Source organism: Drosophila ananassae, chromosome 2L (assembly GCF_017639315.1).
Source record: "Drosophila ananassae strain 14024-0371.13 chromosome 2L, ASM1763931v2, whole genome shotgun sequence".
NCBI lineage: Eukaryota > Metazoa > Arthropoda > Insecta > Diptera > Drosophilidae > Drosophila > Drosophila ananassae.
In genome coordinates this window covers 2986705-3011721 of record NC_057927.1, presented here as the reverse complement: position 1 = coordinate 3011721, position 25017 = coordinate 2986705, and the positions used below count along the sequence as shown (strand labels likewise).

Sequence of the window (25017 nt, the reverse complement as noted above, 5' to 3'; positions counted from 1 at the left end):
AATCATAAACATCTGATAGTGAGAACCCCTTTTTTAGGCATTCCCTTCGATTTCTCTTTGTATGTCAACCATTTTAATTAGCTTTTCGATTCCTACAGGCATCGTTGACAAATTAATTTCCGTTTCATGTTTTAATTATTTACCGGCTGGCTGAGCTAAAATATAAAATGTGAGTAAGTCTGAACATGAATTGCAGTACACAAAACCTCTTGGGTAATGACGCTGAAAGGGAAAGGAAACGGGAAATTGTTCGTTAAAATCATTCAGCAACAAGAAAAGGTAAGAGATCGATATACGAAAAATTCAGGAAATTGGGATACGACATGTATACGCACAGTAAGTACGTGAGGAAGTGTGAAAAATGAGGATAACAAATTTAAGTAGGTAACTTGAAAAGCCCTACTAATGGAACAGTATTATTTGTTAAATCAATTTTTGAATTGTACTAAATAGACACCATTTTCATCACCATTCCCTCTAGCTTGTTGAACTTTTAAGGTAAATCCCTGAAATTAAAACAAACTGTCAACCAAAACTCACTTTGTCGGACGGACAAAACCGAAAGAGGCTCGTTTGCTTTTGTTTCACTGTGGTTATTTTCGGGCTTGCCGCAGTTACCGCAAACTCCCTTCCACCTTTCTAGGGGGCCACATCCGTCAGGACTCCATTTGCGCATTGGACTTACTGACACAACACAGCCGTACATAAAATATAAATACAGCAACACATCCTGTGGCTGCCTGTGATGTATCTGAGATTTATTCGCGAGCAGGAGCACGGGCACGAAACTCCTGTGCATTGTATTGACACCAAAAAGCCCAAGGGATAGGAACATATGGCTCCAGATGCTGGGGGAGTGGGGTAAAGGGTTGATGTTGAATGTGTTAATTTGATTAATGCAAGGGACCTTTTTATATTTATTTATATAGATCTCAGCATCAACGAAATGCCATATACCTTGTCACATTTGTCAGTTTACTTTCATTAACCGTGACAGCCCTTCTGGCCCACTCTATTTACCTGATATTCGGATTTGTTATTTGCTGAATGTTTTTCACTTCTCCCCATATTATTCATCGCATTCTGCAAAATCTACTACGACAATTTCGAGCTCATTAAAAATTTTCAACTGAAATGTTCCGCCGGAAGCGGTATGGGTGTGTGGGTGAGTTCATCCTCAACAGAGCACGTCTGCCGTTTGTGCTTATTTGTTGGCGCAGACAGTGGCTTTCGTAATTTAAGAACCATTTGATTTTGGAAAAAAGTTTAGTTAACTACGCAACACAACCAGAGTTCATGGTAAAACGAAACCGTGAAATTATTTTGTATAAATTAAGAGAAATCCATCCTGTTTGCAGGCACATGTTTCGTATTTTAGTTTTCCACATTTGTGGAAACTAAGCTACAAAATTACACACGGATATATTTAATTAGATGACATACCCCACCATGTTGCACACATGCCGCACATTTTGCCGCACAAACCTGTTCAGCAGTTTTTGCAACGTGATTTGTGTTCGAGTCACATCCGCACAGGTGAAAATTAAGCAACCACATTTAAATGAGGATGTTAAATTATATTTGTGGCCCACAAAATTTAAGTCAGCCCCCGGGGTCATTGACTAAGCTTAGCTGTAAGCATTGGTACTTGCAACTTTTATGCGCCATACTTATTTCCGGACAACTCGTGCGACTGTACTTTTTCGCTTACTCGTGCCGCTTACTCGTGTACTCGTGCCGCTTACTTTTCTACAAAAATATTTCTCAACTATTGCCCGATCGGGTTTTGTTCACTTTTTGTGACACAAAACTCACAATCAGTCGCCATCTAGTTGGTTGGCTTTTTGTCTGCGTTTCATTTCATTCCTTTGTGAACAAGATACGATTTTTATTGCAGCTGCTGAAGGATTTACTCCATTTACCTCCGACGCTTGGCAACCAATCTCCTGCGTCCTTCGTCTGACACCAAAATGTGCTGTCGTCTTCATTTGGCTGGCAGCTTAATTCATTTGGTGCATTATTTAAATTGTATCGCCAGCAAAAGAAGCCACAATGCTCACAGCTCAATTCATTTGTTGGCGTAAATGGCAGTTTCTAAACTGATTGCTTTGAGAGCGAAAGAAATTGGTGTAACCCTAACATCAAATTTCAGGAAAAAAGTAAGACATCGCTTCAAATTTCTTCCCTAACACTGAAAGCTTTCATTCTGTAACACTAAATGATTTGGTATTTGTATCACACCAACATTCTCTTGGCTTTTGAAAAAATGTGTGAAATGTTTTGCAACTTCGCAACTGAAAATGGTTAATTGAGTATGCTACTGGATGTGCTACCGATGCATCAAATGGAAACCAAACGCGGACCTATGGAAAAACTTAATGACACAAATCTCACGGGGGAAACTTCCGACAAATTTAAATGTGTAAAGACCCTTCTACTTCTTCAAAGCCCATTGCACAACTAAATAAATCAATCGACCACGATTATATATAATTTATATTAATATTATCGTCTCTATCCAAATTTCAGCGTCGGTCCCTTCATTGGCATTCCAGTTTTCTGGCTCAGCAGCATGGATAACAGCCACCGCAAGGTCCGCAGCATGGCCCGCAGCATGGCCCACAGCAGCCGGGAGAGCAGGCTGGTCCACAGCAACCGCCACCGCAGCAGTCCTGCGTTCAAAACACATTTAAAAAGTGTCCTCGTCAACAGATCTTACCTCTCAATTAAATACTTACAGAGACCAAAACGTAGTTCGGGTTCACGTACATATACATGTTTAAAATTTCAACTAACTTTTTGCCACCACCGGAAACCGAAGGGAACCTTTTTTACTAGAAATTTAGATGTTGACTCGTCGGAACAATTTTAGAACTGAGGCTTGTCGGGGTCGGCACACCGAACCAGGTTTTGACAAATCAAATTCGACAATCCAAGGCTAATGTGATCGTCTAAAAAGTTTTCCCAAGGCCACCTATGATCATTTTCTTCCTATCTGAAAAACTATGCCTTTAACTTTCGACCTTTAATCATCAAAACGTTTGGTTGCCTCAACCTATTTCTTTGTTTAGTCTAAACTGCACAAACTTTGTTTAGTCTAAACTGCATAAACTAAACTGCATTTTTGGGATTAATCATGTGTCGAATCCGTGGACCTTGTGACGGTTACAGACCTTGCAGCCCTTTTTGCTGAGGCCTAAAGATCCAGATTTCATATTAACATAATCCTCATTATACATTGTAAGAAACAAAATAAAAAAGTAGAAACAAAAAATAATAGAGACAATACTGCATCATTTTCAGTGAACATAGTAGGCAACTATTTATTATTCAAACCTATATCCTTTCCTACCAGCTTTACATACTTTACTTTCATTCAGTCTTTCAGGCAATAGACATCTACATTTGTTGTCTAGTCTCAAATTATTTTTCGTTTGATTCAAAGTAAGTAAAAATATGGGAAATGGAATAGTTTAAATTGAATTGCAACTTATAAGGACCCTTTTCAGCTTCCATACGGATTAATCATGTGCAGTGGACCTTGTGGATCTTGCTGTGGACTTTGCGGTGGTTGCTGTGGTCCTTGCGGACCTCGCTGCGGGCCATGTGGATCGTGTTGTGGACCTTGCTATGTGTCATGCTGCGGACCTTGTGGCCCCTGCGGAGGGTGTTGTTGGTGCTGAATAGATTTCTTGATTTAGAGCTTTATCCCAGTATCTTCAGCAAACTAAAATACACACGTCGATCATAGATTCATCATAATGGATAGCACCATTTCAGGACAAGAAACCAATTAGATTACTTATCCGGCCAATCAAACGAAATAATTTGAGACGATTCAACGAATAAATAAAATTGTACACCTTCAAAAAGAAATGTTTCTGTTTTGGGTTATTTGGGTATCATGTGGGTGTGCTTCATTGCATTTTATTTTCATCCTTATTAGTTCTGACTGAGATATACTCGAGCCCTTTCAGCTTTGATCCAAATTTCTCTCTTATGGCCAATTTTTAATTTTATTATTATTATAGTAATTATTATGCATGTTAGCATGTAATATATATGGAATTTATCAAATTAGCGAAATAGATGCGAATAGAATGACTGTTCATGTGTTAATTGTATATAAATCGGAAACCTCAACAGCAAAAGCCGAAATGCTAGTAAGCCAGGTTTCCACAAAACCATATTACACAAAAATTAAAATCGAATCCTAGTAGGCTAGGAGTAAAATTTTTAGATTTATGAGATTCAAGCTTTGTAAAATATCAGTATCCACTTGTCACCAGCTCGGAAGACATCAAAATTTTTTCTCTAGTTCTCATTTTTTCCTTTAATCAATTCTGTGTAAGTACAATTTTTAAAAAAATGAACATATTTTATTTCATTTTTTTATATCGAAGGATTAAAAATGTGCGGACCTTGTGGTGGCTGTGGACCTTGTGGACCTTGCGGTCCTTGCTGTGGTCCTTGTGGACCTTGCGGTCCTTGCTGCGGACCTTGTGGTCCCTGCTGTGCACCATGCGGACCGTGTTGTGGACCTTGTGGACCTTGCTGCGGACCATGCGGCAAAAGGAACGGACTTCAATGCCCTTGAGGCTTAGTTGCGTTGTTTAGAAAACTGTACATTTGAACCCTGGGTTCATGACTCACCAACAGCATCTTCTCCAGAATTGCTTCTTAAAGGTTGTGGAGACTAGAGATATTACTTGTGTAATTTAACAGTCTTCAATAAAATACGAAAATACTAGAACAAATTATTGGCAAAGATACAGACATCGCTGGGGGCCATATAGTTCTTCTATGTGTTTTTCAGAATTGTGAAGGAAAATTGATTATATATCTTAAAAATATTTTGTTCCTAGAATTTGATGCAGATCGATGGGAAATCGGTCTACAAATCGTTTAAGGTACTCCGATCGGGAATAGGATTATTTTTGCCAAAGATACAGACATTGCTGGGGGCCTTAGGTTGTCCTTCCATAGGTTTTTCAAAACTTGTGATTTTTATGCAGATCGCTGGAGAATAGATATACACATCGTTTAAGATATACTGCTAGAGAATCGGATGGCAGCTGGCCAAAATATAGTCATCGGTGGGGCCATATTTTCCATCCATGCATTTTTTATAATTTTTTTAGAGTACCCCCGCGAAAATTTGACAACAAAATTGCAAAATATCTTTTCTCTTTTTAATTAATTGGTCAGATAAGGCTTTTTTTGCCAAGGGTAAAAACGGAATACAAATAGTCTCTTAGTAGGCTAGGAATACAATTTTGACGTGTAGAGATTAGAACTTCCTAAAAAATCAGTATTAACTTTCCATCCGGTCAGAAGACATCCAAATTTTTTCTCTAGTTCCCATTTTGTGCTTTAATTATTTTTTGTAAGTATATGTAATAAAAAGAAATTAAGATCTTATTCATCTATTTTATATCAAAGGATTAAATATGTGCGGACCCTGTGGTGGCTGTGGACCCTGTGGCGGTTGCGGACCCTGTGGACCTTGCGGTCCTTGCTGTGGTCCTTGTGGTCCTTGCTGTGGACCATGCGGACCTTGTTGTGGACCTTGTGGGCCCTGTGGGCCCTGTTGTGGACCTTGCGGACCATGTGGACCATGTTGCAAAAGGAACGGCCTTCAATGTCCTTAAAGCATAGTTAGGTTGTTTTAGAAGACTTTAAGCTTGAACACAGGGTTCATTACTCACCATCAGAATGGGAACTAGAGGCAGTAGTCTTCAATAAAACACGATACTGAAAAAAAGGCGTTTGTTTTTCCTGAAGTTTCCTAAAGTAATCTATTCTTGGAATAAAATAAAGAATATCGATGAAATAATTTTTAAAGCATTATCGGAGCATTGGCCTTAATCCTATTATATGGTATAGTTTACGCTATAATTTTATTAGGTTGTTTAACAGTCATTGACAATCATCAATAAAATAGAAAACTACAAAATCTTGTTTTTTTTCTTTACCTTTTTACATTTCTCATCAGCATTTTATCAAAAGAAATAAAAATAACAAATTTTTAATATGAATCGTCATATTCCTCATGCAGTTTCAGTTCGACTTGATTCCCATTGCGTATAATTGTAAAGCCCCCAAAAATATGGATATTCCAGAATAGTAATCGAAATTGGAAAGAAAGAAAATGCTCAGTTTGAAATAAATGGGGGCTAAGCATTCATTTTAAACTTGGTGAAATATTCGTACAATACTTTGAAGATTCCTATTTGGATGGACGCGTAATTATTATTCTTTTAATAGCGAAAAAATTTTCCATAATGTGCTACACATTTGATATCTGATTGGTTTTTAAATTTTGAAACAAGTATGCTCTGAAGCTTAATTCCCAAGCAGCCTTCATGTTAGGCGTATTATATCAGTTTCATTTTATTTTCAGCCTGGCCATACAAAAAATACTCTAGTCCATTTTTGTTCCAGTGTTTGTTCGTAAGTTTTTTTTTTTAATTGTGCAAAATTTTGTATTAACCTTCTCATAGGTCAAAAGGGTCAAATATGTGTTGTACGCCTAACCGACCGTGTGGATCATGTGAACCATGTGATCCGTGCGGACCATGCTGTTGCCCGTGTGGACCATGTTGCTCATGTGATCCTTGCGGGCCGTGTCATAAGACGTGTCCTGCAGCATGCACTGCATTAAATCCCGCACCGTGTCCTACATCCTGTCCTGAACCCAGCCCGCCATCCCGCCTTGAGTAGGACATTGCCCAATGCAGCCCCAAGCTTCGACCCGTGCAAGTACTCCCGCCCCATGCCCTATGAAAAACGCAACGGCCTCCCAATCCCATAAAGGGGACTCTATTGTGCCGTTGAAGAAAACATTGGAACGATTGGACTAGACAATAACTACAAAAAAAAAAGGAAACCGAACTCAGCCACACACAAGAAGCAATAAAATTAAAAAAAAAACTGCAAAACTAAGAACTTTTACATACTTATAAAATGGAAAAACTGTTTGGCATAGAAAATGGAACAGTACTACGTTTTTATACATTTTTAAGTAATGTTAAAGCACCGCTTTTCTAAGGGGTTGGGTTTTAAATACTTTCATTTTACACTTAAATTCCCATTACCTTAATAACTTTCTAATCATTCCTTCCTAATGTACCTAGATACCATGGGTAAATCTTGACCATATGATATATTTAAAATTTAATCACTTAATGCCCTACAAAGCTATGATAATTTGGCACCATATTAAAGTATATATAATTTTTACAGGAACGTCATGTTTTTTTCTTATTCTGTGCGATGTTTTTATTAAAAAAATGAAAAATCTAGTACGCTAGGACTGGATTTTCTCTCTGAATGTCAAAATCTCAAAAACATTCGTCAGTTTTCGCCTTTCGTCTGTCCCATACGCATCAAAATTTTAGTTAAAGTCCCTAAAAGTTTCTTCTTAAACCAATTTCAATGTAAGTACTTACATAGGTATTATGTCAATGAACATTTTTCTTATACTTTTAATAGAAATTCAAATATTCTTCAATGTGCTGCCCTCCATCCTGTTCACCGTGCTGTTACCCCGCATGCTGCAAACCCTATGGAAAATGTGGACCACATGGACCTTGTAACCCCCGTTGTGGTCCCTGCCGACCTTGCTGTGCTCCTGCATGCGGTCCCATGGAACCCCGAAATGGACTTCAGAAGTGCTCGCCTTATGGTTTGGCCACTGGCGGATTTTGCTGTTGATACTTCAATGCGATGGACGAATATATGGATTGAACCCTACACCACTGAACTGAAAAGAACTTTAGGGACTTAATATACATATACCGGTATCATTTCATCCCATAATAAAATTGTAGCGTCACATTAAACTTGCTTTTAGTTTAAAGTTGTAGGATGGCTTAAAAGAAGTGCACACTCTTTAAACTATTCCCTTTCTGATGGTTAATAGGAAATGGATTTGAAAAAAGAAGGGCATCAAGAGCGATTCCCAGGACCATTGTCCCTTCAGGTTAGATCTGCAGCTTATGTCAGAAAACACACGCACACAGTCCGTCTCACGAGTGCCTTTGGGGATAAGAGGAGCAGTTAATTTATGCCAACATGCTCGGGCAATTGAGGCGATGCAGCTGCAAATAAAAGTGTATGGGGTACGCACCATTTAAATTGGCCAACTAGGGGATTTTAATTAGTGTCAAGTGCTTTGAAATAAATGGTCGCCCCATCAAAGTGGGGATAGGGCCTCTGGACCTGAACCAATCGAGGCAAACTGCTAGTAGAGTTACTCATACGCCCCGTGTGGCGGGCCAAGTCAATTATTAATGGTAGATGTACTCGAGTGTAGACTGCTGACATCTCAATTCATGCTGGAAATCAGCAGGCAAATTGTTTATTGTATACGTACATTCATGCAATATAATGCCAGAGGAGTGTCTGGGGAACTGATTTTCATCATTCATTTTGCAAGTCGACTTTTGCACTTTCCACGCTGAATTATGAAGCCACCGACTTTCCGTGGAAGTGTATCAGTGTAAGTGTGTATCTGTGTGCGCCCCTATGTGTTAGTGTGCGTTTGAGGCAGTGGCTCGGGTTGATGACGCAGTTCAGGGAATACGCCAGATTGGCAAGCAGAAGAGGAAGTGGGCAAAGGCTTCCAGCATCCGGGTGGCATGCAAATGGATTGTTCCATCCTGCAATTGGAGAAGCATGCAACATCAGAAGCGGCGATGGCACAGCCTCCAGCCTGCTGACTCGAAAAGGCTCAAATTAGAGCTGACTGCCGGAATACTAGTCGAAAAGCTTAAACAGAGCCATTCCCCCAAAGTCTTGCATATAAGCAGGAAATCCTAGAAATTGGCATATGTCGCTAAAGTTAATTGGAATTATATTTCCATTTGAAACATACTTCATTCAAGATTCCCTATCGATGGAAATAAAGAAAGAGATAATATAGTATGAACACCAAACCTTAAATTCAAAAAACCTAAAATACAAATACTATCCCATTTATTAAAACTTCAAAAATGTCTCTAGGAAATCAGATTATAAATAAAATTGAAGTCGTATTGTAAATTGAAATTCAGTGTAAGACCTTGTCCCAACGTAGTACACTTTCGGTGGAAAGTCCAATCAGCCTTTTCAAAATTGTTTGGGTTTCCAGTGCTCAAGGGCCACACATCCAACCATGTCTGTTTCCGGTGGCGAGAGCAGTGGAGTCCCGAACCACACTACCGGGATTTGGAGCAGGACCAGCCATCACAATGTTGTGGAAGCCTTTCCGATCGGCGATGGGCCGCATGTTATCCGTCACCGTCCGAACCAAGCCCACCGGCACCATCCGCAACACCACCAACACTTGCGAATGCTCCCAGCAGCGGAGCACCGTCCCAGGACACCACCACTCCGTCGAATCCCCGTGCTCCGTAAGATAGGTGGTAATAGTAGCCGCGAATTCCAGCGGAATATGGACTTCTATTACCGCCTGAGGAACAGCGGCTTCGGAGGTCCTACATCGGGATTCGGTTACCGCCAGCTTCGTCAGGAGCTGCAGCTACCAGCCTATGGCAACTGGCCTATGAGCCACTCGGACATCGAAGCGGTGACATCTGAGGACGAAACGGAGCCTCTGGGTCACGACCACCACTGGGGACGGGCACAGTTGCATTTCCAGCAATATCTGGGCACGGGCTATCAAAACCAACAGTCCAGAACCACCACTAACAATCCGATCGTCCTTAAGTTGGATCTGCACCTGATCGAAGTGAAACCCATCTACGACATCCTTTGCGGTCTTGGTCTGAAGGAGGCTTTGAGACTGGCCTTCAACGAAGTCTTTCACTTGCAGTAGCCACGCTCCTGCGTCCACAAACTTTCGATAATAAAGATTAGAAGCAACAAAAGAAAACTTTTCACTCTGAATGGGGGTGAGCTTGCCTCATGCATATGTACCACTGGGAAACTCGCTCCCTATGCCCCAGGTTACTTCTCTTGTCCAAGATCTTCTTCCACCCAATTCGCCGCTCATGTGCATTTATGGAAATCGCATGCAGCTATTGTATGTATTTTGCAGTGAGGCAACTTCATGGCCAAAAACAAACAAATTCCAAACAGCGAATTGTAAATACCCTGACAGAGGAGATGGTATTTTATATGTATTTAAATGTATAGATATTTAAATTTATTTACTATTTGAATTCGCACGGCGAATCAAGAAGCCTGAATTGAAATTCTTAAACTTGTGTAAACCGAAAGTGCGAGGCTGCCACACACATATGCCGCAACTTTTACACCACTCTGCCAAAATAACAAGCGTTGAGCAGAGCGCCCAAAACGCGTGCATGTGGATGCCACATGCACCACACACAGCACACCCTCATACATACCCACATACTCACGAAAGACGCGCTGCGTTCATTTTGCGCCTTATCTGCGGTCGCAAGTGTTGCGCCATCGCCGCCCGAGTGCCTGAAATTATGCTAATTTTTGGGTTTTTATGCAGCCAACATGAAGCAGAAGCAGCAGCAACATCAGGATTCTGCATTCTCATGACCGAATCTGCTACAGCTCTTCCAGCTGCTGCTTGTTGGTTGTTCGTAGTCGGTCGCCGGTTGTTGTTCGTAGGGTCTTGCTATTCCTGCTGTGCATTTTGCAGAATCTCACTGAGAACTTTAAGATGAAAGCTAATTGCAATAATTAATATCTTTTTTAAAAATATTAATAGGAAACTAACAATGAATTAACCCTTAAAAACTGTATACTTTTCTTTAATAAATGTTCGTAATAGATTTCAATCCAATCTAACTTTTTTTTCAGTGCTTAGGGCGAACGATGAATTTAAAGGCGAGAGGGGGCAGCTGATAACGCAGCATTAATAACACCCCCATGGCTTTCTCTTACTTGATGATTGAAAATCCAGCAAACAACGCCGCGTTCCAAGAGTGAGCCACATTCATTTACTTATCAGGCCCGGGAGCTGCTTCTTGCAAAGTTCCCATTTTGCCTCTATATTTGTGGCACATTTGGGAGCTAAGCAGCCAAAAAGCGGCAGAAAAAAAGCTTCAAGCAGCTGCTGTCCCTGCCACAGCAAGGGCCATTGCCATTGGTCTTGTTGTGGCCAGTGTTAACATAAAACTTGTGCAGCGATAAACTCATGGCCCGCCCAGGACATTGTCCAGCCGCACATTTGTTAGCCAGTCTCTCGGCTCTGGGCCATTTCTGACTTCTGTTTCGGTTTCTGTTTCGAGTCCTGTCCCAGCTCCAGATCCTCCTGCATATTCAACGCCTTTTCCATTTCGCTTTACTATCCCAGCCATTGAAAATTTCAAATTTCTGTTCCCAGGCTCTCCAATGGCTACTTACAAACTCGACGAGTGCTGGCCCCTCTTTGTATTTGTTGATTTTTTTCCAATGGGTATAGACTCTATACTATAGAGGTATATTATGGTGTGTATGGTATTTGTCTTATGGAATACCATAAGCAACAATTAAAGATAATATGTTAATAAAATCCTTAAAGATTTCGTAACAATAAATAAAAGTGTCAAATGAAAAAACTAAAATAATTAAAAAAGAAATCATATATCATGAATCATAATAACCATATTTTTCAAAATATTTTCAAGTAAATTCGTAGAGTTTTTTCTAATAATTATTATTTGTATAGTTTGTAAAGAGTATTTAACAGCCGTATGAGTATCCAGTACCAAGTAGATTGGCATAGCAACTTGTTTTCCTTTTCCTATTGGGATACTATGAAACAAGGATGTTTGGAGAGTGCAGGAGCTGTTGAAACACACATACGAAACCATCAGAGTCTAAAAAAAGACTCCTGCCTAGTTTTTACTAAACGTTTACTTGCTGTTCAATGTCTAAATTAAATTACGTACATCAGTTTAAACTAAGCCATTGATTTAACCCAATCAACAATAACATCTTCTGTTTCAGAAAAACTTTTCCCACCGAATAATGAAAATAATGCCGCAACACAAAAGCTTTCGCACGGGGTGATGGGTTAATGAATTCCAACCGTAATTACCCGTCCAGCGAGGGTGATTACCCCAAAGAGGCCAATTCTGCCCGAACATTACGACCACCGACCCAGGGATCCTTTTAATTATTGTTTATAACAGGCGGATGCAACTTTATCTTGTTGATTTTATACATTTTTTATACATTTCGTGGCCATTTAAATATTCCAACTGCGGCAAAGTTTCGATTGTGTTTGCAGTTTTTCCGCTGAATATTTATCCCTTTGCAAGCGTTCCGGTAATTGTTCTTTGTTTTCCATTGGTTTTTGGGCTTCATTTCGATTGCATATTTAATTGATTGATTTCCTTGTTTCGATGAGTAACTTTCAACCGCCTCTTCACTCTCCGTTTGAGAGATAGTCCGGATATCCCCAGCCGATTTAATGCCCAATGTTGATAACCTTAGGGGGCGTATGGCCCCTCCTCAATTCGATGCCTCGCCGTCTGTGTCTGCTTCGCTTGTCATGCATTTTACGCATGAGAAAGTATTTTCAGTTAACAAGTGCGAGGGTTGAGCCAAGCTGCAAAAAAGTATACCCAATGCAGAAGTGCACAAGAAAAGTCCCATAAAAATAAATCGAAATAAGGCAACCGCAGTGGGAGTGGAAGTGGAAGGGAAAGGCAACTGGAGTGACAACGCATAACAAACGATGCTCCATGCCAACGGAGGAGGTGTGGATGGGAAAAAGTAGTCGGGTTTGTTTATGGCGCGATATGAATGACACGTGACTGGGAGACAGTCCGGGCTGCCAGACAAGCAGTCGGAGCAGCACCAGATGATGGCGAAAATTATGAAATTTAGCGCAAGCCGCACAACTGCCTGCAGGAAAGAAAAAACACATTGAGCTCACGCACACACCGAAACCTTCAGCTATGTGACAGCTTTGCCATATCGCACCTGCTGCACCCACATACATACCCCTTTCCCCCGCCCCAATGTTTTTAACGGCCCGGAGAAAGGTAAGGAAAGTAAAGGTGGTGGTGTTGCAAAAACTGACGGCCAATGCGCTTAGCACTTTCATTCCGTTTGCTGCAAATTGCTTAACCACAATGAATGTGTATGCAAAGCGTCGGAGTAGACACACAGGACAAAATTCATCACAAATTATACTTCGTATCAGGATCCCTGAACCCACACAATCCACAACCATTTTACTCTCATAGCCAGTATTTGAAAAATAAAACCAAAATGGAAATTTGATGAAATCTGTGGTATCAAACTAATGCCTTTCTAAAAATGCATTGATAAATCATAATCATAGTGTGTAATATTTTTCTGTGTATACCCAGGTGATAGCATTAGCTGCACGGGGGCCGCGTGAGGCTTTCTTGTGGCAACTGTTGCAAGGTGTCGCCAGCAGATGCTGCGCTCAATCTAGCTGCGAACGGTTTAACGCTTTCCTACCTTTTTTTCTGTTTAACTGGCAGATTTTTTCCGCTCCCAGATAGGTGTAAGCTTATAGTCTCATTTTCTGTTGCTAGGCAGGCAGACAGTCGGGAATCCTGTTGAAAAAAATAACAGAATCTAACAATTTAGGGGCAAAACCACAGGGTTTATTTTGCGAAAAAAAAAAATAAACATAAAATTAGAAGTTGTAATTCGAAATAATTAGTCAGACTGACATCCGTTTGAAGTGCTGTTGGCTTTAGAATTTCCAATACCCATTCTTTTTTCCTCTTATTATGTTTCGATTTATTTCGAATCCTATTTATTTTTTCAAAGGCGGTCCTATTTGAAACGCCTGATGTAATTTATTTCCTCTTCTGATGCTCCGAAAAGTAGGCAACAATTTCTTGTATCCTTGTAAGCCTACATATGTTTCATGAAAGTGTGTGTTTGTGAGGGTGGTGGAGTGTGTTCTTAATACGCATTAGTGTAGGTGTCTATAGGCTGATTATGACAGTATTTGCAATCCCGTTCCGAATCTTTTATGCCGAGAATGTGTAAATGGAAATTCATTCGATTTCCCTATTCCGGTACCAGCTTAAAGCTGATCAAATTGAGTTCTAAGCTCCATTTCACACACAAAATTCTGGAAAATTCGACAGGACACCCATGATTTGAGAGGAGAATCCTGACCCTTGATATGAAGTTTTAATAGCTTAGAATGTTCATATTTAAGATTCACTTCGCTTACGAGCCAAAATAAGTTTCTGAAGTGTAAATGCCCGGCAATCAATTACAAAAGTTGCTTCTCAGTTTAGTTTCTTTAAACTTTCCCGTTTGCTAACTTTTACGCTATTTAATGACCACACTTGACAAATCGTTATAATCGCTCTTAATTATTATTTTGCCAGCTGGTCAGTCAACGAGCCATAAATACTGTTTTGCTGGGATTTTTATGCTTTGGTTGATGCGGTTTTATGTGAAAATTAAATTTCTTCAATTAATTAACTTTTTGAAGATTTTACCTATATTGGCATCTTTGAATATCGTTTATAAATCATTTAACATGTTCTATATTCTATATTTTGTAGATAATGATTCAAAATTCCAACTCTTCTGCGGATATAATTTATATTCAATGTTACCGATGAAATAGCATAGGTGGCCGTTTGATGATGCCACGTAAAAGTTGCAGATACGTGTCTGTCAAATGCAGACCGACTTGAAAACCGCCCAACCACGCTCAGAGACCCGCACAACAACACCCACTTCCGCCCCCTGGTGGCGGCCAGAAACCACAATGCCGCTCGCACATCCGGTTTTTTGTTTCAATGGGCCACAAAGTCAAACGTCGCATATTAAACAACATACGTCTGTTGTTCGTCCTGTGGCCAAAGTGGTGAATCGAGGGCACAGTAGTTCGCAGGTTAGGGTTAGCCTTCTACATATACTAATAAGTGAATATTTAGGCACCTCCCAGCGATTTCTCATTCATTGGAAAAGCGAGAAACACATGGAACGGATGTCAATGCCAAATAGCATTCTATATCTTGAAATATTAAGACGGCCATTGATCTGTCAACAGAATGAGTGTCAATGTGATTAATTGAGCCTCCAGCTGGGCAGTGTTCACTACTCTAGTCAAGAGACTAGCATAGAAGATGCATAGAAAATACAGATACTAACAAACAAAGCATACGTATTACATATATCATTTTGTCCGGTTAGAGGGACTCTGCTATGAGGTAACCTTGGCGAAAATTCAATAAAAACGTTGCATAATTTTTCCCTTTTCCAGTGGCAAACTTTGTTCCCAGCCAATTTCAACTTCCACCCTTCCGAACTGGCTAAAACGGAAATGAATTTTTCCGCTTGACCCAATTTGCCCCCATACATGTTTGTGTAAATCTTTGTATTTATTTAAGCTTTAAGTTTGTATGGTTTGCGGTTTTTTATTCGTGGAAATCGATTGAACTCAAGTTTCCGAGTGACGAGATAATTCATACCGAAAACGTGTTAAGTGGCTGAGGAAAAATTAAAAGAGCTCTGAAGTCCACAAACTGTGAAGATGAGGTCAGATATTTTCGACTCTCGTTAAATTAATGGTTAAGTTTAGTATAACAGCCTTTTACGGGTTTTATATTTGGGTTATCCTTAAATCATACGTTTTTCACCAGCAGCCACTCAGCTGCCTTGTTCCGCAACTGATATATTGTCATTCATATGTTGTGTCAGCAATTTGTTAGCTTTATGGCTGAAGCCACGCCCCCAGCTGTCGGTCCCAAAGCCCGAACCGGGTGATCGGGAAAAATGTAATGGGAACGAAAAAGAAAAACGCCAAACTTGCATACATAAATTGTATTTATGCACTCCACACCCTGCATTCTGTTATTTCCTGATTTCATCGTCCTTTTTTGTGGCTTTTTAGCTACATCCACATGGATGTATGAAGAAGTCAATGTTAGCCAGTATTTTCTGTACAAATCCTAATGAATTTTTATAAAAGTTCATCATAGTTATTACATCACTTTGGCTTACGTTTAGAAAACGCCATAAAGTACCAGCCGGTCTGTCTATCAACTTTGAATGTATAAATGTATAAAGTTTTATCGTTCACGCATGTTTGTCCCATTTTCCTGTTTGTTACACAGATTACAGTTCAACTTATTTTCTTTTACGAACCCAGAGACATTCAGGTGAGGTTGTTTAAAAGTGAGTTTTGTTGCAGTTTCTAAAATGTCAAAGTTTTTTATATCGTTTTTTAAGCGAACTATAAATTGGCTTTGATCGTAGCTTGCTCGCTTTATAACTTTTTCATGTAGAGTCAAGCTGTGAAATATTAGGAAAAGTGACATCTTTTCAGAAAGACGGATGGGTAAACCTTATATGTTTCCAGGAGTCCAAGCCCAAATAATTCCAGAGTTTGTATCGTTATGTAAACAAACTTTTAGTTGCCTTTGATCTTAGCTTGCCAGCCTCAAACTTTTTTAAGTAAAATTTCACAGCAAGCACAGAAATATAATTTACTTACTATTAAACAATACAATAGTACGAAATTTGAAACTTATTATGGAAGATCCCCGAAACCGAGAGCTGAAGAAGCTCATTAACTCCTACTGCTATGTGCAGCAATCCACAAAATTTCATATGCAGAGGATTTTTGCCGAGGAAGTGCGATTTGAAAAAAGTGTGGCACATGAGGCGACTAATCATAAGAAGTTAGAATGCTTGGAAAAGATGAAGCAGTTCCACGATCTATTTAAAGAGAGTATGCGACAGCAGAATAAGCTGACAGTAACCATTCAACAATTTCTAGACTTTAATCCGGAGCTCAAGGATACTAAATATTACAAGGAGGCCTCAATAATCCTGGAACTTCAGAAGGCTGAGGATCTGAAAAATGAAGCACTTCTTAGCCAACAAATAGAAGAGGCCAATGCTGCTTCAGGAGCATGCGATGCTTTTGAAACTTCAGACCCTTACCCAAAAGAACCGGAAACTGTGGCCTCTATACCAGAAGGGGAGGAGCCTGTTGCTTCTGAAGTTGTAGAGAACTAACTTTGTTTTGAACGCAAATGAATAATTTGTGGATTTCAATCATATGCTCACGAATTGTGAGGCTTAGAACCCTCTGAAATAAAGTTACTGTAAACCAAATCTGCTTGGCGTTCTCTTGATCAAAGGAGCTCAAGGGTATAATTTTACAACAACTATTTTCTAGACAAGCTTTTAAACCAATAACACTGCGATTAGCCAACGAGGGGTATTGGGCATTCGGTTTCCTTTAGGTCCTGACTGGTTGACCTGAAAAAAGTGAGCGGCGAAACCGCATGCTGATGTAATTTCTACTTAGCCGCAACTAACTACGTCCAGCTTGGAAAAGTGTGGGGAAAAAGCGGAGAGGAAACTTTGGACCGCCTCAGAAATTAAAATAAAGTGCCAAGAAAGTGAAAAGCGAGTGCTCCATGCCCTAGGAACACCATCTTCAAGTTGGGCGAAGCCAAAGCCCGACCATCAGCGCCAAGTTCCGTTTGGGCCAACACCACCGCACCGCAGCAACCACTTCTAGTTTCCATTACTCTTTCCTTTTCCACACTGTTTTTTACAACCTCACAGGCAAAAATATGATTTAAAAAAAGATCTTAATTATTTTAACTTATTTTGCCATCATAGTTCAAGCAAAACACGGTTTTCAAAAGACTTTAATCAAACCAAGTATAAGTTTATGGAACTATATTAGTAAGAACTGAGAGATTAGTCCTTTTTATTTTGTTATTGTTGGCAGTGTAATCCTTGCCTGCGGGCAGCATGGAAAACTGTTGCCAGTGCGTAGGCGTTGTGTCCACTTCTCTTTTAATAATTTGTAACTCATTTTGCACTCGGGAAACAAAATAACTACAACCGGCGGTGGCAGTGGCAAACGTTTCACCTTTTGAGCTGCCTCAAAACCATGGACAAAGCACAAAGTGAAAAGTTAAAAGTTCTGGGCCAAAAAGTCGCCGAAAACGGAAACTTTTCTTGGTTTTTGAGTAAGGACATTACATCTGGGTTAACAGGCAAATTAAGTAATTGAAGTGGCCTAAGAAACGACCGCTGGCTTGTGTGGAAATACTGAGACTTGGACTTGCAATGACTACTAGCATTTCATGTGCAGTAATATAATCAGTGGTTCTTAAATACAATTACCAATAAAACAATTAGTTTTAATTATTTGATGCTTTTTTATATTTCATTGTCATAATGGGAAGTCGATTGATCGCGATTAGTTTTTTTGGCAATTATAAATGCAAAAAAATCCCCGTAAATTCACATAAATGCTTTCGGAGGAATCTGGCCAGCATCGTAGAGTCTCTCGAATACCCAAAGTGCCTGTGAGTAGTCGCCTTCGTTTTGTGCGAGTAGTTGGCGACTGAAAACTGGATTCATTCCGGTCTGCTGACTCAGTTTCTCCACCGGATCAACGTCGCTAGTTACCCGTCTCCCCAGCCAGATGGGGGTCCCGTCCAAAATTTTAAGAGAAGGCCACATACGGATGACGTCGTTTTCGTAGCCAGAGGGCAGAAGATTTCGCCTGATGTCCAACTCCGTCAGGGGTAGAAATTGGAACACCTGTAGCATATTCAAGGTATCTATGTCGTTGTTTAGCAGCGAGATGCATTGCAGATTCGGCAAGCGCTGCTCCAAGTGGACAAAAGGCCAAAGGTTCCTCAGGTGGTTCCGGTCCAACTTCAGACTCAGCAGATCCGGCATGATGCTGGACACAATCGAGATGGCCTCGTAGAGGCAATGCGGCTGGGCCAAAGCACAGAATTCCTCGCGCCAAGCCTCGTCGGTATAGAACTGGGTGAGGTCCAGACTCCTCTTCCGAGAGTCGTATCTGGCCTTGAGTGTTTTCTTCAGCCGCCACCTATACCCACTATCTATCTTGACCAGAGGCATTCGATCGCTGACCTTCAGATACAGCCTAGGCTCACTCATGCTGCAGCGGTTCAATTCGCTGGCTATCACATAGCTATTCACGTAGAAGGTTAGGAAGGCATCGACATCGTCCGGAGCATCCTTTTCACCGCCGGGGTGCATGTAACGCGGCGCCAGCCGGTTGGGACTCACCAAACGATGCAAGCGCCGCATCACTCGACCCTTGGACTCTCGGCGGCTGTCGCAAAAAACCAGGACACGGTACCAGCCATAGATGCTAACAGGAATTCTAGCTGGGAATCGCGGCCCGAATGAAATTTCCTGCAGGTCACCCTTGGGTGTAGAATGGCACAAGGGTGCATCGCCTTCGTCGCGTCTCGGAGGGCTGAACATGATCAAATTAAAATAACAAGCAAATTAGAAAGTCTCTTTTTTACAAACTCAATTTTGGCTGCGAGTTAGAGGTGGACTTCTACTACCAAGTGCTCAAAAATTTATAAATTGTTGCTGTAACAAGCAAATATTACTGCGTTTGTATTTATTTTGACTGAACTTTATAATTCTCGAAAAATTGTTTGGATAAAGCTTGGGGAAATTATTCTTAATTTTTGTAATAATCTTACATACGAAAATTATTCTAAATGGACATTTTTATGAAAATTTTGGGCTTTAGCTTTTTGGTTGGCGCCAATAAGCATTGTTTTTGCAAAATGAATAATCGATACTAAATAAAAAATCGATACCAGCGATTGAATCGTCTTATGTACTGGATCTTATATAAGATCTTTATCAAAATTGGGTCTTTTTTTCAGTTGGAATGGGTATTCGAGTAAGTAGGGATAATTTCCATTTATTTGATCCTCTTCGTGTCAGAATCAGAAGCTTATCGATATCATATTTTAGCGGTGCAATCTTAACAACCTGTTGCTTTCCAACACTGAAAGTTATCGTTGCAAAGAAATAGAGCCCCTTAAAAGCTCAGAAGCGACAAAATTGGATAAATTTTGAGATTTTTATTCTTGAAAATACAATACAAAATGGAGCCTTGCGGATTAATATTATGCAGCCCTGACTTCAAGGAGTTTCGAATTAAATGCACCAACTGTTCGATCGAGAGTGATATTAAAGATTGGGAGCAGTTTCTCCACCATGTGACAAACGCACACTTTTGTTGGAAGGAAGATCCGACAGGAAGTGGCAACCCCGAGGAGCACACATTTATTGAGATAATTGACTCGGACACAGCGGAAGATCCATCAAATCAGGATGTAGGTGCTAATTATTTAGAATAGTGCACTAGCAACTGAGCCAAAGTAAAAAAAATAGCCTTGCAGTTGTATTTTCTTATTTTTTAAATGTTTTTAATTGGGAATAAACTTTGAGAATTTTATCTCTCAGGTTATGTTCTGCAAAACGAACACATGTGTATCTTTTATATTTATTTTATATTCTTAAGACAAATTAAAGGATTTATCATATTTTGTGAATTTGTAGAAAATAAATTAAAAGCGCAATTTTTTTTTTAGAAAGATATTGAGAATGATGATAACTCCTTAAAACTCGATCATGCTGTTAAGGAGGATATTCCGATGGAAACGTCTTCAAATATTGTCAAAAAAACTAACCGTAAGATGAAGTCAAAAAGGAAACCCAAGGGAACACTTATGTCCAGAGTATGTTTTAAACAAAACGACAAGATTTCCCTGAAATGACAAGACCAAACCGTATTTCTAATTTATTTTCAGATGCAAGTGTCCTTCATGCGACCCACCTACCGCTTGGAGCAGCTGGTGATCATTTATAGGATGCAGTCCTGTCTGTGGAACCTCTCAGAGAGAGACTACGTTAACAAAGAAAGGCGTAAAGAGGCCTACGCAACAATGATAAGTCACATGTTCAAAAACGCAAACATTTCCTTTTCCAACGATGAGTTGAAGAGAACCATTAAAAGGCTACACAACCAATATGTGTGGATTGCCAAAAATATTGGAGAGAATAAGCTGCAAGGATTGGGATCTCGCTGTTTCGCAAATTGCGCATTTCTAAAAGAGCTGCTCGATGAATTATTAAATGAACCAAAGGGCGAAGACGACGACGAGTTAAATACAATCAAGGTGGGAGGTATTTAATTGTGGCTAGTTTCTTTCCAAACATCTATTTCAATATTTTAGCTGAACTTTCGGGAGGAGAACATAATAACCACTACTTTCATAAGTGCCTATGCCAATTATCCACAATTGTACAATACGATGATCCTTGAATACACATCATTGGAGAAGCGGGCACAAGCTTACCAGGAAATGGCCGAAACCCTTCTCCCCTTGACGATGGCCAACGAGACGGAAGTGTACATGGCGATCCAGAGGCTGCAACGCTGGCTGTACGAGACCAACGGTTTCCGTTTGAAGAGTCAGAGAACCTACAACTCACAGGAATTACGATATTTGTCCATGTGCGAATTTTTGCCAGCACATGCGACTTCGCACCCACCGATGCTATGCACCTACTGCAGAAAAACCTTGTATGGCGACTACAACTTCCAGTGTCACTTGTATCACGATCACCAGGTGGGCTCCCTGCCCTACCTCTGCTGTTTCTGCTCAAGACGCTTCGGGACTTACCGTCTCCTAGGCCACCACAAAATAGAGTGCGAATCGCGTTTCGCAGACATCTTCAATGAGCCTGACTATGATGCCATTGCATGCCTAACATCACAGTTTTTATAAATCCTATAATTCTATAATTTCGATTTAAAAGTTTAAAGATAAACCATAATCCTTATTCATGTCGCAAAATTCTAATGACAATATTTTTATTTTTCATTTTAAACACCTTAAAGTTTTTTACATTTTTATTTATCATTTGTAATTTTTTTATATTCCCTATAAATTAACATGAATTATTTTGGATTGATTGAAGTATAATTGTATTTATTTTCCGTTAACATAAGTCTGAAATTATTTATGCATTGTTTTAAATCTGTATTTCATAACAAAAAATTCTATGATTTTTACAATATACCAATAAATTTTATCACATAAAACAACATTATACGAGAATTTCTTATGATTTTATCCTTAATTTAGGATCTTCCGAAATACAGTTCCCAGGGTATGATTGTATATTAATAAATTGAAGTGCCTTAAAAACAAAAAAAAAATGTCGTCCATTTCCTTTATCCTTCTTAGTGAGGAACTTGAAAAGAAAACTTTCTCCTTAAAGTTTCCCTTCTCCCTTTTTTCTCCCTTCTTAAAATAAGTCTTGGGTTAACATAAAAATAAATGAAACCGAAAACATAATTTAAATTTCGCGCCTTTATTTCCAAGCTGCCAACCCGATTCATTTTCACCAGTGCTGTTAAGCAAAGAAATAAGTTCAACAGGCAAGTGCCATCTCTAAAATAACTTTTAAAAGCTGACTCCCAGGTGGCGCCCTGTATTTTGTGTAGTTCCCAATATGAAATGTGGGATTATAGGAATAAAGGGGACAGTTCCCAGATAAAATCTTTATATATTTGGCATTGGGACTGAGTATACTCAATATTAATTGAAATTAAATTTATTTAGATTAAATATTCAATCACTCTCTTAGAGTTATCAGTTCATTCGAAATAGTTTTCTATATTTTAGGTCCCACTGCTTTAAAAAGTAAGATCATAGTTTTTAAAGCGGGCATTATTCATTTTTTATTTCCAGACGATTATTCTTATCAACAAACGAGAAGATATTCCACATGTGTGATTTATATTTAAATAAAATCACACAACTTTATTTGGATATTATTTGAACTCAAAAGTATTAGGTTCAACAATGCTTTTGAAGTAAACAAAAAAATATTTGATTTCCACGAGTTTTTATTTAAGACACACGATTAGTAATACAATAAGACACTTTTAGTTTAAAAATCTATGTATATTTCTAACTAGTTATTGGTTAATTTTTATTTAAATTTTTATTTAAAATAGAACCATTTTGGTGCCATAGAAAAGCACTATCAGAACCAGCATACTTTGTGGAATACTTAACGAGGGCGCCAAGGACCTTTTCTTGGGATAATAAACCGTTTTCTTGGACAACACAATCACATGAGGATTTTGGGCGATGGCGGGATTGGATGCGGGTACGGGAGCAGGTAGTGGAACAGGAGCTGGAGCGGGTACAGGAACAGGAGCTGGAGCTGGGACAGGAGCGTGGGCTGGAGCATGACCAGGAGGGGGAGCAGGAATGAGAACGGGAGAAGCTGCAGGAATAGGAGCCGGAACGGGAACAGCCGCTGCTTGGTGAGTTCCAGGCGGATAACTTAAATGGACTGGGGAAATAGGAGCTGGGGCTACAGGAGTCTGTGCCACAGGAGCATGGGCCACAGGAGACTGTGCCACTGGAGCAGCAGGTGCTGCAGCAGCCGTAGCAGGAGCCGGAGGAGCAGCAGCCGGAACGTGGATAACTGGGAAAGGCTGCGGCATCACCGGAACATGAACAGGACTCGGAGGAATAGCCGGTGGAGCCACATTCGTCTGCAAGGTGGGACATATCAGGTGCTCTGTTTCAGTGTAAGTCTTCTGGTTGCTGGGATTGGGCTCTCGAATAGTCTGCTTGTAGCATCCGTTGGCATCGGGAGTACCAGTTTCAATGACTGTCATCTTCTTGGGATCAGGCTGAACTGGCAGGGGTACTGCAACCGGTGCGGGAATGACCGGAGGAGCAGGTGCCTGGTAGTAGTGATGCACCTGGGCGACTGGAGCATGGGCAGGCGCCGGCGCTGGTGTTGCTTGGGCTTTGGCCACCACATTGCCAATGACTGCTCCAGCTAAAGCTCCGCCCAAGAGGCCCACACCTAAAAATATATAAATTCGAGTTAAAATGGGGAAATAACACGCCGAAAGGGGTTAAAATACATATAGATGATTAAAATATAGGTGTAATTATAATTTCAACTTATTTATAGAACTCTCTGAGATCAAATTATTTTAAATTTTAACCCATTTTTGGTGAAAATACTTACCAAATGCCCTTTTACGACCCCGTTTCGGCCGTGCTTGGCTAGATGGCATTAAACTCAACCCGAGCAACGCGACCAGGAGGAGAACAGTAACCAGTTTACGGCTAGACATGGTCAATTATTATGATCTTCGCTAGCCGGACTCAAATCGAAGTTTATATTTGGCTAAATCGGCGTTCAGACCTGAACTGATCCGATACTTACCGCGTTTCTGACTCCCTCGGTCTTTTTGGAGGAATGTTGTTTTGGCTTTGCCAATATTGATACAATTGTTTTCGAGAAAGTTAACAAGCAGCGTCGTATGGCGTATGTTTATGATATGCTTTAATTAAAATTTCAACGGCACATGGTTCATTACCAAGCTTTAGGTCTTATACATACATATGTGGCTTGGTGTGAAATAGTGAACTTAAAAAAAAACTATATATAAGAGAGTTTTATGTCACTACTTTAATATTTATTTTTTTGCCAGCTTCATATTTTAAGAAAAAAACAATAACAAAACACTTTAAATAGCTTTCCAAGACATCAAAGCTAGCTTAATTTGATATTTCTCGCTAAAAATAATTTTATATTTCCAAGAAATACTTTTTCCAAATATATGCGTGCTATTCTGATGATATTTAATCAACTTTCACCCATAAAATGTGTTAGCAGTTCAGTTGTCAAAAGGCACATATGCCTTTTGGTAACAGCAGAAGGTAAAACATAATGGAAGATCGGAACGTGTTGTTATTAGCCCGGCTTAAAGTTGTGTGATTTAAGAACAAGAGTACACAAAAAATCCCCTAAAAGGAAAATGGGATCAGTAAAACAGAGCTAACCGTAATTGTTTAATGAGTGGCGGCCTTCTCTTTCGGCCACCTTTCCTTCGGGCCTTATTTGTGGCCAAAATGGCAAGCGACAGGAGTCGAACCAGCTGGGAACATGGTGGACGAGTCCGGCATATGGCACGTGAGGCTTCATTTAATTTTCATAATTTTTCGACCAGTCTGGAAGGACACGCAATTCGGTCTGCGTTAACACTTGGCACAGGAAAGTCTTTATTCCTTACTGTGGCTATTGATTAAATCGGCTTAAAGCTTTGACTAATGATGACAGAAGATTTGGCCGGAGAACATGAAGCGCTAGAGCGCATAATTCGTTGCTGGAATTCGCCGAGTCATGGGTCGAGCGTTTCGTTTGGGTGTCGAAATGACCTGCATCAAATGTTTC

At 40.0% G+C, this 25017-nt stretch overlaps 5 protein-coding genes and 1 long non-coding RNA gene across 7 annotated transcripts; 4 read left to right on the top strand and 2 right to left on the bottom strand.

The window, feature by feature from the left end:
* Positions 1–3229: 3229 nt before the first annotated feature.
* On the top strand, positions 3230–4757 carry LOC26514522. Its single transcript, XR_004311390.2, has 3 exons — positions 3230–3444; positions 3510–4347; positions 4404–4757. It is a non-coding gene; the product is annotated as an uncharacterized LOC26514522 (long non-coding RNA).
* A 4230-nt stretch (positions 4758–8987) lies between these two features.
* Positions 8988–9872, top strand: LOC6500090. The gene has a single exon (XM_001953212.4). The coding sequence runs from the start codon at positions 9158–9160 to the stop codon at positions 9818–9820; it is 663 nt and encodes a 220-aa protein (XP_001953247.1). The 5' UTR covers positions 8988–9157; the 3' UTR covers positions 9821–9872.
* A 6448-nt stretch (positions 9873–16320) lies between these two features.
* On the top strand, positions 16321–17043 carry LOC6500091. Its single transcript, XM_001953211.4, has one exon. The coding sequence runs from the start codon at positions 16456–16458 to the stop codon at positions 16942–16944; it is 489 nt and encodes a 162-aa protein (XP_001953246.1). The 5' UTR covers positions 16321–16455; the 3' UTR covers positions 16945–17043.
* Positions 17044–18087: 1044 nt separating this feature from the next.
* On the bottom strand, positions 18088–19334 carry LOC6500455 (nuclear RNA export factor 1). Of its 2 annotated transcripts, XM_044716135.1 has the most exons (2): positions 19246–19330; positions 18088–19189 (listed from the first exon to the last, which is right to left on the bottom strand). In XM_044716135.1, exon 2 carries the CDS (start codon positions 19015–19017, stop codon positions 18193–18195), a length of 825 nt encoding a protein of 274 aa, XP_044572070.1. In that variant the 5' UTR covers positions 19018–19189; positions 19246–19330; the 3' UTR covers positions 18088–18192. The 2 variants fall into 2 exon arrangements, with proteins under 2 accessions (XP_044572070.1, XP_001953245.1); XM_001953210.3 differs by having other exon boundaries at positions 18088–19334.
* Positions 19335–19719: 385 nt separating this feature from the next.
* Positions 19720–21671, top strand: LOC6500092. The gene is made up of 4 exons (XM_001953209.3): positions 19720–20072; positions 20331–20477; positions 20550–20918; positions 20976–21671. Exons 1-4 carry the CDS (start codon positions 19842–19844, stop codon positions 21528–21530), a joined length of 1302 nt encoding a protein of 433 aa, XP_001953244.1. The 5' UTR covers positions 19720–19841; the 3' UTR covers positions 21531–21671.
* Positions 21672–22639: 968 nt separating this feature from the next.
* On the bottom strand, positions 22640–24066 carry LOC6500454 (anther-specific proline-rich protein APG). Its single transcript, XM_032449601.2, has 2 exons — positions 23806–24066; positions 22640–23637 (listed from the first exon to the last, which is right to left on the bottom strand). The coding sequence occupies exons 1-2, from the start codon at positions 23912–23914 to the stop codon at positions 22760–22762; spliced, it is 987 nt and encodes a 328-aa protein (XP_032305492.1). The 5' UTR covers positions 23915–24066; the 3' UTR covers positions 22640–22759.
* Between the last annotated feature and the right edge of the window lie 951 nt (positions 24067–25017).

Bases quoted from the DNA above. Each gene is read 5' to 3' on its own strand.
- LOC6500091 (XM_001953211.4), top strand. From the start codon at position 16,456: ATGGAAGATCCCCGAAACCGAGAGCTGAAGAAGCTCATTAACTCCTAC.
- LOC6500090 (XM_001953212.4), top strand. From the start codon at position 9,158: ATGTCTGTTTCCGGTGGCGAGAGCAGTGGAGTCCCGAACCACACTACC.
- LOC6500092 (XM_001953209.3), top strand. From the start codon at position 19,842: ATGGAGCCTTGCGGATTAATATTATGCAGCCCTGACTTCAAGGAGTTT. The intron at 20,073-20,330 runs GTAGGTGCTAAT...TTTTTTTTTTAG, and splicing joins AAGATCCATCAAATCAGGAT to AAAGATATTGAGAATGATGA. The intron at 20,919-20,975 runs GTGGGAGGTATT...TCAATATTTTAG, and splicing joins ACGAGTTAAATACAATCAAG to CTGAACTTTCGGGAGGAGAA.
- LOC6500455 (XM_001953210.3), bottom strand. From the start codon at position 19,197: ATGTTCAGCCCTCCGAGACGCGACGAAGGCGATGCACCCTTGTGCCAT.
- LOC6500454 (XM_032449601.2), bottom strand. From the start codon at position 23,914: ATGTCTAGCCGTAAACTGGTTACTGTTCTCCTCCTGGTCGCGTTGCTC. The intron at 23,638-23,805 runs GTAAGTATTTTC...ATATATTTTTAG, and splicing joins GGGTCGTAAAAGGGCATTTG to GTGTGGGCCTCTTGGGCGGA.